This window comes from Oreochromis niloticus, linkage group LG18, assembly GCF_001858045.2.
Source record: "Oreochromis niloticus isolate F11D_XX linkage group LG18, O_niloticus_UMD_NMBU, whole genome shotgun sequence".
Lineage (NCBI taxonomy): Eukaryota > Metazoa > Chordata > Actinopteri > Cichliformes > Cichlidae > Oreochromis > Oreochromis niloticus.
Window position 1 is genome coordinate 9,204,533 of NC_031982.2, and position 14,134 is coordinate 9,218,666.

The 14,134-nt window shown below is 39.5% G+C and overlaps 1 protein-coding gene across 3 annotated transcripts in view; it reads right to left on the reverse strand.

The window, feature by feature from the left end:
• Positions 1 to 14,134, reverse strand: part of LOC100712136 (low-density lipoprotein receptor-related protein 8) — a 79,541-nt gene that overhangs the window by 41,478 nt on the left and 23,929 nt on the right. For all 3 annotated transcript variants that reach the window (XM_025900463.1, XM_005458056.4, XM_005458054.4), the window contains exon 3: positions 7,910 to 8,032. In XM_025900463.1, the coding sequence (XP_025756248.1) occupies positions 7,910 to 8,032 (123 nt within the window). The remainder of the gene's footprint in view (positions 1 to 7,909; positions 8,033 to 14,134) is intronic.

Here is a 14,134-nt window from a genome sequence, read left to right on the forward strand (position 1 = left end):
GGATGGCTGACGCAGCAAGGTCCTCACCCCAGATGGAAAAAAAAAAGTTTGGAGTCCAGTATTTGGAGGCTGTTTCTAAAGAGTGGAGCAATGACATTTACCTGCAATTGTTTTTCAGTCCACAGACAGTACTTCTGAACAAAATGCAGTGTGAGGTAAGTGGATAAAAAAGCTTACTTTGTCACTCAACACAGACATGTAATAAACTAAAAAATATACTAGATAAAACCATGCTATTAGACTGGAATAAGTAAAAAATAAAAGGAGTAATGAGATAGTTGGCCTCTTCTACCTCACAGCTCTGCTGTCCAAGAAGTTTGAAGGTGTACGACCTGTGCAAAGCTTTTCATTCAATCATTATGTTCTGTGATATCTTTTATGAATCACACACTGTATGTGTTTCTTTTCACAGCCATCTGTCAAGGACTGATCACTGAAATGATTATAGTGGAGTAAAGTGAAAGAGCGAAAGGCTGGATCATAAAGAAATACATGAAACATGAAAAGATGAAAAAGCAGACAAGGTGGAATTTTTGGCAGAGGAAATAACATACTCTATGAGGGAGCTGGACCAATGTCAGTCAGACAGAGAAAATTTTTAAAAATGTTTTTAAAAAGTTAGCAGAGAGCAGCAAAAAAATCGAGAGAGACGAAAGCTTCAGAGCATAAAAGAATGTATAAGAAGGGAGCTGTGCACAGAGCAAGACACTGTATATAAGGAGGAAGGGAGAGACAAACTGCTGCATGACCTTTCAGATTTTTATCCTAAAGCAAAATCAAAGCCATCCATACCAAGTAAGTGGAAGGAGATGAAGGAGGACAGGCAGGCAGAGCACAGTGTCGAGCAGAATGTGAATCCACCAAGCGGAGGGCGAGCTGTCCTGTCCTTTCAACTGATGACTCTTTAATGAAGCGTGAGCTCCACTCCTCCCAAATCCAAACAAAGAAACCAGACTTCACTACAACAAAGCAGTGGTACCTCACTGCTCATTGTGACAGCTACAGATTAGTGATTTTATAAAGACGCGTAATGAGATTTTTTTTTTTTGCTTGTAAAGGAGGCAACTTAATAAAAGCCAATTACTCACAGAGAAGCTGACAATCAGACCGTTGTTTACCATCTGAGTGAAAAATGAGGTTTCGTCTGCACTGTGTCATCTTGGCAGAAGATGTGTTTAGAATTTATCACCTTTTACAAGACCCAAAGGCTGCGTTCACTTCAACCCTTCAATGGTGTAATAGCTTTATTTTTCCTTTTGATCGTCATAACTGACCTTGTTATTACTGACAGCTTTTTACCTGAAACTTGGCTTTGAATGGAGAAAGCGCAGAAGCTCTTCAATTTGTCAGCTGTCAGTGGGAATTTGGAAATGATACTGTGATAAAAAAGGACTGAAAATGTATTCACCTGATTTGATATACTGAACTGCACCATCATAATGTTACACTACACAACAGCGTGCATATCTTTTGCATATATGATAGCAGATAATGTATGGCATCGATTCATCCTGCAGCCAGCTCATGACAGCTTTGTAAATATGCACTCAGCTTATTGTGAAGCATGTCTACCTAATATAGATGGTCGCTGTTTGTAACATGTTCCAATTAAACCCTAGAAATCATCATTCAAAATGTAGAGATTTTTCAGAAGCCTGTTTCCAGCCCTCTACTCCAAACGCCAGTGCTAAAAGGCTTTGATGTGTGCATCCACTGGGCTCTATATGCTTCAGGTGAGGTCTCAGGCATTAGCACCTGTGTATGTCAGTGTTGGGGGCTCTGATGGTGAGGAAGATAACGCAGTCATTCTGGCTCAGAGCTAAAAAAGACAGCAAAAAAACCTCAGATACCGTGAGTCATTCTCAGATTCACTGCTTCATTAAACTGGGTTAGCATGGCCGTGTGAACTTGAATTATAGATTTGGTACAGCAGAGAACATGCTTGCTTCTGGCCGACTACAAGATGGGAAACTGTTATTTTCAGTAACGTACGTTAGCAAGTAATGAACTGTGGCATGCACTATTGCTTTATATTAAGTGCTGCTGTGCTCCCTGACTGTTACCTCATCAGTTAAATAAAGCCAGAATAATACGGTAAAATTAAATAATAATAAATATTGGTACTTTATTTTTGATATTTTAATATTTTGGTGTCAAATTCCAGCAGATAGTGGATGGTGGGTAGAGAGTGAACTAGTTCGAATGCCATCATAGAGCTAGCACGTACGAAAGACCATTTACAACCATTTAAACAACATGAGTGGATTTATAAACTTGGTGTATTTGTCCTTCAAATGGGATTACTGCAAATATTGCACATCTTTACCTTGTTCATATTTCTCAAGGACTTAAACTGTGATTTAGTGAGATTTTGGGAAACTGTGATAGACTTTTCTCTTTTCATTTTTGCACACTAAAGAAAAATAGAGTAGAACTACTGAGCTCGTTTCAGTTCTAAAATTATATTCTTGCACTTACAAATAAACCACGATGCTGGAACTTGGTGCAGCCTCAGCTCATCCACTGTCTGAAAATGGTCATTTTGCTTCTCTCCCTTTAAGCAGCTAAAATGGCTTAAGCCGACTTCTTCTGACTGGTTGTTCCTTGTAAACAGAAGGTTTAAACAGCAGGTGAGTGAGGCTGCTGTGCTCACAGCGAGAGCTGTGTGCCTGACACAACCATATTACGGATATCCTTGATAAACCTAAAACCTAAGCTTTCTGCTCATAGGGATTACTTGCACACATGCTCATGATGAGCATCCAGTCAAACCACAACTGTTTGAATCTAACTAAGGTGAAGTGCAACTGTTTCCTCTTATTAAGCCTTGGGACTGTGTAATACAGAAAGTAACTCTGCAATATGGATAAAAATATAATTCTTTAAATCCTGGTATTATCAGAATCTGTTAAGAGTTAAACCTCACAGCAGCTTGCAAATGAAACAGCTATGACAACAAACCCACTTGTAAAACTGGCAAATCGCTAACAAACAAAGTATAAAAAAGAAAAAGGGATCAACAGAGCAAAACAACACACAAATAAGTACATACTCAGTATTTATGGAGTCTTTTCTAAACAGCCTAAAGTAAATCTACCAGCAAATATTTTTTCTTCAAAACTAACGATACAAGGCAATTTAAATGATTCAATTAATAGCACGCAGTATAAGTAATTCCAGTTTCCCTACTATAAAGTCAATAAATAAGCCATGCACTGTTATTAACTCCCACAGAAAAAGCTCAATATCTACAAAGTGGTTTGTAGAAGAAAGTTTTCATGAAAACCTCCTTCAGAGAAATATCTATAATCCACTTTAAATTATATAACAGTCAGAATACTAAATTAAAAACACAATATTCTGGATTTAAAGGGGAGAGTTCTACCTGTCTGAACAATCCACATTGTTAAATATACAGCATTTCAAGGTTCTGTCACCTCATATTCAAAGAAACCCAAAGGAAGAGGAAACACTGTGAATGCCTGTCAGCTTTCAGAAATTTAAAAGCAGAGAGGACAAACAGACATGCAGAATCAAGTTGGTCTCAGCAATATTGCCAGAAAGCACCAAGAAGCAAGCATTTCCTTCCTCCTCTTATATCCTAAAAAAGTGGCTCTGGTGGCTGAGAGTGCATAAAATGTCACTGCACTGGTGAGGAAGCAGAGAAGCAGCTGCACATCTGGCTGCAGTGGCCAACTTCCATTTTGACTACACATTAATCTAATACAAAAGCTGTGAGCCCTGATGCTTCACATGCTCCTCCAAAGAGTCATGATTCATTTTTCAGGGCTTGCAAGTAACTAACTCTGTGTGGCCCGAATTTGAATTCTTAATACAGCAGTGTAAACGCTACTCCAGCGTGTAATTGGGAATCCAGTCAGTGAGCCAGAATGATTCTGGCACAGATGTCTGCAGCACCGATGAAAAAATGTCTTAGTTATGTACATCTGCAAAGTTGACTGTACATCTGTGAGCACATGAAACTGAAACAGAACATACAGGAGAACTGGGCAGGAGATGTGAATGAAAAACAAGACGAAGGCTTTCTGTGAGTATAACTCCTGACTCATCAGACAAGAGAATAACCGAAGCATGATGTTTTAAGCTGTATGCCGTGCTATGTGTAAGGAAACTGTGTAAAAACTGCAATGCTGTGACTGGTCTCTGCTGTTTATATAATGGTAAATTGTATATCTCTGTCACATTGAAGATTGAATGCAGTCTGTGTGAAATTGCAAGCTTCTGTTTGTTGTTAGACTTTAGCGCAGCCTAGTTGACTGATACATGTGACGCTTCTGATTTCAAAGTATAGCGTTGCATGGAAAAGGAATGTTGATCAAAACACGGATGTGATGAGTTTGTTTTTGCATCTTTACCCTATTCAGGAAAAAGAAAAAGCACGCTGACTGTTTTTCTCGTTTGTTTTTTTGCCAACTGATGTAAATTTCTCATTATAGGGTTGTAACTGTATCAAGTGAATGGCACAGATAGGTACTTTACCAGTGAAACAAGGTTAATGCGATACCTGATACGGCAGCCACTCAAGAGCGGGTTGTTTGCTGTTGGTTAAGATGCTCCATGCATTTTTTAACAATGTCCATGCTTGAGTCTTTCTTCGTTCCATTTTCAGAGTGATAATAACACAGCTGGATTTACTCAAGCAGAGAAACAGCTGTGATGAAGAGGCTCTCATTAGCAATCCTTCTGTTCAGGATGTAGGCCTGATCTGACGCTTCTCTTCTGAACATATAATCAGCAGGGCTGCGGGCTGCAGGGCAAGCACGACCTGAAATGCAGGAAGAAGGATGTTTCCCTCTCCCTGCATATGAAGTATCAATCTAGACTGGCAAAAATAATATATTACAAAGAAATAACCTTTTTTTTTGGAACAGGTTTTTCTTTGTACAGAAAAACAAAAAAATGCAACATTTTTCACAGTTGATTTTTTTTCCATTACATCATCTGAATCCATATGGGATTTCCATATAAATGGCTTTCTTCTCAACCCAGATCCTTATCTCTTTATTCTGCAGCCAAGAGATGAATCCTTCCTTCATTTATCTTTAATTGGATTTCCAATATAAACTTGTTATCCATCAGAGATCCCTTCGTGCCTCCCTCCTTGCATTCAACTTTTCAGCAAGTGACATTAGATGCTCTGCTAGGCTGATTCATTATTCATCAAACCGACTCACAGCCAAAGAAAAATGTAACAAAACTAGAATGAACGTCCTCTGAAAGATTCATTTGGCTTTTTCCTTCATTTATTCCACACTCATTTGGATTCACTTTAACACCATCCCACTGTAAATTTAAGGCAGAGTTTAAAGACATAATGCTTGATAAAGGTGGGTAGAATCAAAGTAATACCCTCAGACATCACATCATTATCAGCTTGAACCAATACCAGCCTGCCCCAGTATGTCTGAAAGCTTAAGCAGAACATTGTTATTAAAGGCATTGTATTTATACAACCCCCATTCTAATAAAGTCGGGACATCTGTGAAATGTAAATAAAAACTAAACCATTTGAAAATCTCATAAGCCCATATTTTATTCATGGTAGAAGACAGAAAACATCAGATCTTTAAAATGAGAAAATGTACCATGTCAAGAAAAATAAAAGCTGATTTATAGCCACAAAGTTTTTGTACACTAGAAAAAATCCATCCAAAATCATTAGCCAACACTAGCATTATAAAATACACTGAATGACCCTGATATGTTACCGTACAGTAGAACAACTGATACTGAGCTCATGATCGTGAAAACTGCTGCTGCAGTTGCTCACCTCTGCTCAAAACCCTGAATAATGAAGCTCAGATTACAGCAAACACAGAAGGAGTGTGATGAAACAAATCTTACTTATAGAACCTTTAAACCCTTCATGGAAAAACAACCCATAAAACTGAATGCATGAAGGCCACGAAAGAAAACGCAATGTTTGCCAACATGAATTGGCCAACACCAACTCAGATGTTTAACTAATCCAACCAGCTCATAAAGACAAAGTGAAATCATCAGTGCAATCGCCAAAATATGTTCAATGAATACAGTAAGTAACGGAGGTTTCAGGAAAATGGTCACCTTACTTGGAGGAAAAATTATCCCCTCGCTCGGTTATTTCTCCAAAGTGGCAATACTGTATGCAAAACGAGGGCTGTTGAGTGACTTTGTTTTATTCACATCTATCATGCAGGTACAATGAAAGGGACATTTTTTACATTTAGCTTGTAGCAGATGTACTTAGGCCACGTGAATAAAAACCTTATTTAATAAAAGAACTTTTTTATCACAGTTCCACATTGATTTATTTTATGCTAATTTATATTTTTTTAATTGTTCTTCTAAGACCTGCACTTTATTTAGGTAAAAAAGAGGGACCAATTTTTTTATGCAAAGATCTAACACAAACTTAAAATGAATGTGAATGTGTTATGTTTACATGAAAGTTCAAATAAACTAAAATCAATGATTAATTGTGACAAATAACTGTGATCTCAGTATAATTGCTATTATCATCTTGATCATAATCACAGAGCCCTGGTTCCCACTCTGACTCTTCAACATTGGTTGAATATATTATGTGCTGATTCTGTAATATTTAAACTCTAATACATTTTATTATTAATGTAATATTACTGAGGATATCATTTGCCCAATGAACAGATTTCTGAAGCTATATTCCATTGTGCATTTATTCTCTACCTTTTCTTAAGAGCTTATTATGTATGAGTGAGGTTATTTCTGTGCTTTGTCTGATGTTTGACCCCAAGAGAGTCTCAAGCAGCAAGGGGAGAAAGAGAAAATTATCAGTCAAAGATGGAAAACAATTAACGGGCTCAAGCCTCCCACACTTTAGTCCCTGCTTGGATATGGAGTCAACTCACCTAACGCTGTCAGTATCTGTGTGTGGGAGAGTGAGACTGGCAGGGTCTACAAGTGAGCCAGCCAGATGTCCCAGGTTCTAACAGCTTGGCAGAACGCGAATCAAGGCCTTTATTGCACTCAGCATCAGACACTGCTGAATACTGAAGTGCGTGGGCGAGTGGAGGCAGGGGGGATAACTTAACTGCCATCACAGCCATGATAACGAAGGAAATTAAAAATTTGAGTACAGGTTTAACAGGAGGAAAAACCACAAAGAAGGTGTGAACCAAATAGCAGCACACAAAATACCCAAAAAACCCTCTAGCAATATACTTTGCTAGCCACGGCTTCTTTTTTGGAAAGTGCCTATGAGTCTGACTGACGTTACAAGTTGCTGGAGAAGTTTAAGTTAATATTAAAAACACTGAACTGGTTTTTGTACTCTTGATTGCAATTTTTGCATTGACATATTTAAAGTCCAATATGGCACAAACACAAACTGCACCCAAAGTATCCAGAACTATTTCTTCCTTCCATGAACTCTAAAGAACTAAAAGCTTCCTTCAGGCCACTGATTGCAGTCCCAAACTGCGACATGCAAATTTAGACAAATCAGTCCACTGATGGTAGAATTTTACAAACAGATAGTCAGAACTTGACCCTCTTTATCTCTCTTTTTTTGTGTCTGTATGAAAGATTGTACACACACTCTTAGCGACAGGGTGATGGCGGACAATCTGGCACCTTCCTGCCAGGCTGCTTGGATGCATTTATTAGCCTTTTAGAACGCTACCACTGTGAAATAACCTCTAATTCTGTGCATTAATTGCCTACACTTGGCTTGACTTGGTGTGTACAATGTTCATAAAGTGACCATGATGCCAGCTGTGCTATAAAACTAAGTTGAAACCAAATTTCAAATTGATCTTGATGGTGAATGCTAAATGGTCAGTTCTTACATAGCGCTTTTCTATGTAACTTGGGCATTCAAAGTGCTTTATACTACAAGTAATGTGATCAGCTGAATGGTTTCACTTACTGCAAGTCTCCTCTGCCTCATCGGACCCATCCGGACACTCTGGTTCCCCGTCACAGCGCCAGCGTCCTGGGACACACTGCCCATTCAAACAAGCAAACTCTGCTGGGGCACATGTTTTCCTGGCTGCTCAGAGAGAGAAGCACAGACAGAGCAGAACAGAATCAAGACAGGATGTTAGAAAAATGGTTAAAGCCATGGATAGTCTGCAGCAGAACTTGATTTCTGTCATGAAATTGGTAGAGTTATCAGAATCCCTGCAATTATTCCCCTCATCAGAGATCAGTCTCATCATTTCTTACATTATTCCTGTGCAGTTCTCTATAGTGCATGCTCTCCTTCCAGATATCCTCCACTAATTATCTACACTTTCCCCATTTTCTTGACTTTTATTCATTGCACTGCCTCTCCCTCCGCTTTCTTCCTCCCCCTCCCTCAATCTGCTGATCTCCAAAAACAGTCTAATCTCTCCTTCAGGTTTTCCATCACAGAGCAGTGAAATGGATGTTGATTGCCGAACACTACAAGCTCAGGGAGGTTAAACCTTTTACCTCGCAAACCTGTTTACTACGGAAAGTTACATGCCAGCAAGGCCACGGGCTGATAAACATGTCAGGCGTGCTGAGGATTTGAAATCAAAAAAACATGTGTCAGGAAAAAAGGCCTGTTTAAGCAAGAAGAAGAAAACTTTCACCAACAGCCGAGAGCTTTTCACTGTTACCATCCAAAAAACTCTCATCAACTTTGTTTAAAGTGTAACGTAAAACATGAACTCTTGACACAGATACACACACATAAAGTAAAATTTTTAAAAAGTACTCTCCACTTGTAGCACCTAAGCTGCTAGTATTGCAAGAGAGTCGGATACAGGCAGAGGGCAGAGCCATTCAATTTCCTCAGCTGGACCTGTGCTACAGTCTAATAAATCACTGGCTAAAAGCCCTCAGCTGCGATCTGTGGTGCTGTTACACTGCCACGACTGTTTCAAAGCTGGCTCCCATGTTGGCACTGATGTTACAAATTAGATATAGCATTTAGAGTTGTCCTGGGAGCTTAAGTCTAGCTGAGGGGCTGTAAAGAAATAGAGAAAGATTTTTCAAGAGTCTTTCCTAGCAGTGCTCCTACTACTGCAACTTCTTTCTTGACCTTGGTTTTATTTGCTGTCGTCAAACATTGGGCAAAAACAGTTTCTCTTGATGTCCGACATTTCTTTCTCTATGCCACAGCTATAACAAACCTTTAGGTCAAACACTGTGAGGGACTTCAACTTCAGCTCCTGCACCACAAGCAATATGCTTGTAGTTCCAATAAAGAGGTAAGATGAGTCTTTAAATTTAAACCTCTCTTTGAGCATGTGTAAATAATATCCTGCTGTTTCCTGGCAAAATGAAATTCCCAAATTGTTGGGGAGCAATGGTAGAGGAGCAAGAGTAACATTTAAACTGCAAGCACATTCCTGGGACACACTGCATTACTTTACAATGTATTGCATCATGTACTGTAATGTAACATCATGCATTGTATACTGAGCAGTGTGCAATTTGCATGCTCGGTACTGTGTGCGCACTTTTATGGATGACAACCTGTGAATGTATGTATTATATTATTTAAATTTACCACCAGATGCTGTCTGCGTCCTTTACAAATTCACTTTGGGAGAAAAGGTGGATTTTATCTTTGTGATGTGAGAAGGGATATTTTACTGTTATTTTGTCACTGCATTAGACTCATATAATAAGCGCTGCATTAAAGCATTTATTGAAGCTATTGACATTACATTAACGTTTGTATTACAGTGATTGTTATAACCTCATGTTAATCTTCTATTTACAGGTGTTGGTATAATCATATAATCTTTCATTGCAGGTGTAACCATGATCATCTTTATACATATTGCCGCTTGGTGCTTATTATGGAGTTGTGCTCAAGTCAGTAAGGGTTAAAAGCTACAGTCAGTGGGATGTCTGGCTGATGTATTGAGTGAAGTGATGTAGAGCGTAGAAGGCCGCACATGCTTACAAAACACATATACCATGTTATTCATCATGATCCTTTATTCATTTATATTCTTTTATTAAGCTTTGAATAGTGGCATTTATTCAACAGACTACATGTATGGTTTCAGTTAGGTTATTGCACACATGAAGAGTTGGCCTCTGTCCTTATAGACAGAGTGAATGCTGAGGTCGAGGCACACACGCACACACACAAGCAGTAGTTAAACTCATGTAGAGGGGAGAGTTCAAATATTTAAATAACAATCTGCAAAGCCTTGTAGCTGTTTGATTATGCTTGCAGGAGAGACTGTTTGTTCCAGGGGATAAGCAGAGTTAGAAGATTACCGGGAAGGATCTGGCCTCGGGAAGAAGAAGATGTTCTTTTAATGTGTTAAAAGTTGTCAACATTGATTGTATTGTACCTAATTTACGCATGAGGGGGCGTTCCAGTACCCTGATTTTCATAAAAACTATTGTTGTGTGGTTTTCGGTGAGAGATCGATGCTGTCTGCGTGCAGTGTTCATCTCCCACACGTGTGTTCATTAAAATCATCGTTTGACTTGACCCGGCCGGACCAGTGTTGTTATTTTGGTTTTCCTCCTGTATCCATCCCCAATATTTTGAACTCGTAACAGATGACACTGATATGCAAACTTACCGTTGTGCTGAAGAGTTTATGTTACTCAGAGTAAACTATGGCAGTGCCTGAATATTTCATAGTATTCATTTGTGGGGTAGGTGTTCAATGTTGTTTTTCACAATCCATCGTACAGCAGGTTGACTGCACACCCACCTCAAAGCAGTCAGCTGTCACCAAGAAGCACTTAAATAGGAACCTGCTTGTCTCTAATTGGTATGTATTGTAATTGTAAAACCTGTTAATTACCCCGTCCTCCGATTTCTCCTGTGCCTATTGTCGGTGTCAAACCAGTAACAACTCAACCCGGCCTGCTGACGTTATTAGAGGAAATTATTAAGTGCGTAACAGGGTCGCTCCAATAAACATGCATTTCAGCAGTGAGTGTGTTTATCACAGACCGCTGTCTCATTAACTTGAAAAAATTCTAAATTAACATTCGTTCTCGCCTTTTCCTGCAAAACGTTATGAGCTGACCCTATTACATTACTGAGACAAACACTCCCCTTTCTCCACGACTCCCCCTCTCTCCTCCTTTTGTTCTTTCAACCCTAGGTCGTTCCTTCCTTTTTTCTCAGCTTGTGTAAATCCCAGGCCTCTAAGTTTACCACAAAACAAAGCAAAAACCCTTTGATGGTTATTTTTCTTGAGTCGCTTAAAGTGTGCTGGTTTTCCATAGCGCCGCTTAAGTAGCTTAAGTGACACATGAGTCCTCATTAGGAGAGCAGTAATGTGGGCTTTCACTAAAGGTGAAGACAGACAATATGTGGCAAACGGGGGATTGCGATATCCTTTTAACCCATCTTCCCCTCAAGTGTATAAACTCATTAGCAGTGTGCGCACATCACTTTTAAAGATGCAAACTGTGTGCTTCCTGCAACACGCATGCATATTTCTAAAATATATCATCACTCATGTAGGTTTTGCAGGATAAAGAAGGAAAAGGAACACGCAGGGTACCCACGGGCATAATACAAGCTTTAAAGGTACCACACCTCCTGCGACAGAATAATTAGACTCATAAGATCTTCCCTACAAATCCTCGAAAAAGCCACAGCACAGTGAATGTTTTATTCAGTACCAAGTTGAACATTTTTAACTTCCCAAACAAACCTTTCCATTCAAATCTCTGGATGGGTATTAATATCGTGTTAATTAGTCTGACTCCCGTGAGATGAACGAAAAGAAAGATGGGGCAGGATGAGAGCGTAAGGCTCTGTGGTATGCTGGTTAAGGGTGTGCTTAAGACTTTATTTGATCGCATGACAAAGTCTTTGAAAATCTCACGCTGATCCAGTATGTGGCCCCTGCAGGTCAAGCGTGCCCATGTCATGCAGTTTCTTGCTGAGATGCTGAGCTTCTTACTCGGTACAACTGAGCCTGCGACTCATTTCAGTCAAGGTCTACAGGGGCCATGGTTCACTTGGCAATAATTACTTAGGCCAGCTCATGCCATCTGCTTGGAATGACTTTCTGTTTTAATTAGGAAACATTTTAAAATGTTAGGCTCGTGGGGCGTGGGGACCATGAGGGTGGGCTGAAGGGGAAAGTGACAAGAAAATCAGGAGGTAGGCCATTAGATGGAAAGCTGAGAAATAACAAGTGAATAATAGCGACAAAGACTAATGGTGACAAACCGTAATAATGCTTTATGGATTCCTAATGGACACTGTTTACTGTATAGGAGCAGGCAATACTACTGTACTGCATTTGCCAAAGAAAGCACTTACTGAACTTAAAGCCCCTTGACATGCATTACACACACCTACTCACATGCATGCAGACCTACACGCTGAAAACAGTACGTCTCTTTGTTCAAGTATAAATGGCAGACAATTACACAGAGGCACGCCTCTCGTACATCTGAGAAAATTTAAAAACAAAAGCCATCCAGTGTTCTTTGATTCACGTGTTGTGAGCATTACAAATGGGATGTGACACGGGGAGAATGAAGGTGCTGTACAGGGGAGTTCACCCAGCCATGTTATGTCTCCTAGAGGAGGTACAGTGGGAAGGAGCTCTACGCTCTGGCAACCCCACCTGGAACCTCCTCCTCTGAGGCTGATGTTGTCAACATTTCACTGCTTCAGTTCCTTTTCATCTTTCTTAAAAACCATTCAAGTGGATGTGTTTGGCAGGCCTCTATGAAGTATTGGTTTTGCTGTTACATTTGGCTGATGCTGAGCCTTATATGAATAAGATATAAGTCAGTTTGGCTCACTGCTGATGTGACTGATATATGATTTTCCTCAGCGGTGGGGGTGTCAGTGTATAAACTGCAATGAAATATGCTCTATCATGCCTTGAGGAGCTTCTAACAAGCTTTAAACTTTTTTTTTAACTTTTAATGTAAGATAGCTACATGGCTAAAAAGATAGCAACGACATGGTTGGTCACTCAACTGGCCCAACGTGTTGGCCTGCAAGGGATTTCCCCCTATTTGTCTTCCTATTTCAATTTTAAATTTTAAATTCTATCTCCAGGCAACATCTTTTACCTGCAAAACTAATAGTATTCTTGTTAGCCCGAGTATCATGTCAGGGCCGTCATGTTAGCATCTCATTTTAACAAGCTAAAAGTTCACATGGCGGGATAAATAAGCATTTAGATTTTAGATTCCGAAATTACAAGGCTATTGAGCACTGTTGGCTAATGGCTAAGTAAAGCTTCATGTAGTTGCTAGCATAGTAATAAACTCTTTCTATTCTCCCTTTAACTCTTGTTATTGTCAATTTCACAAATGAACGACATGGCTATATTGTGAGAATCAGGCCAGAACTATTGAATATCTAGATTATTATAGCATTTGAGACTTCATCTAGTGGATTTTGGACGGCACATTTAGCCACCACCATGTCGGATTTTTTAGAACGACATGTGACAATATTTGGTTGAGAGGGCGCTTCCAAGCTTGGCTACCAAGCTGCATCTAGAAGCTGTACAGGTGCAGAGATGCACATATTGTTTAACTAATGCTAACATACTAACAAAACACTAGAATTTCACTCACAGAACTCACAAAACTGTGTCACAAACTATACCACACAAGCCATGTTATTAGTCAAATCTGCCGGAAATGCTATAAAATGTAATTCAAGTATCCACATACATGATTTTTAAAGGGCTCTATAGAGGCTAAAACAATTTTAACATGGAAGTCTATGGGGATTGACCACCTTTTGGGCCTCAAGTGGCACGTAGAGGAACTGCAGTGTTTGGCGCTTCTGCACTGCCTTATATTTCAGCCCTGAAAGCAGCCCACTGGTCAGAAGATATTTCACTGATGCTTGTTGTCATGTTGCAAACATGAGACAATCATCACCAGACACAGTCTCACTACTAAAAACAAGAAGAAGCTGCCAGAGTAGAGTGTGTAAAAGGTGGTATATAGCCAGCTGGGAAATTAAAATCTCTAGTCTTTCTTCAGCAAAATCAAGCATGGCACAGACTTTGTGTTAGAGACCTGACAGGTTAAAAAATGTTTAACATCTGATCTTACTGAGTAAGAGATTTGTATTTTCACATGTACCTCTGTTGGGAAATATGTAGAAAAGTGTAGCTTCAGCATATATGTGATAACATCTTATAACCCC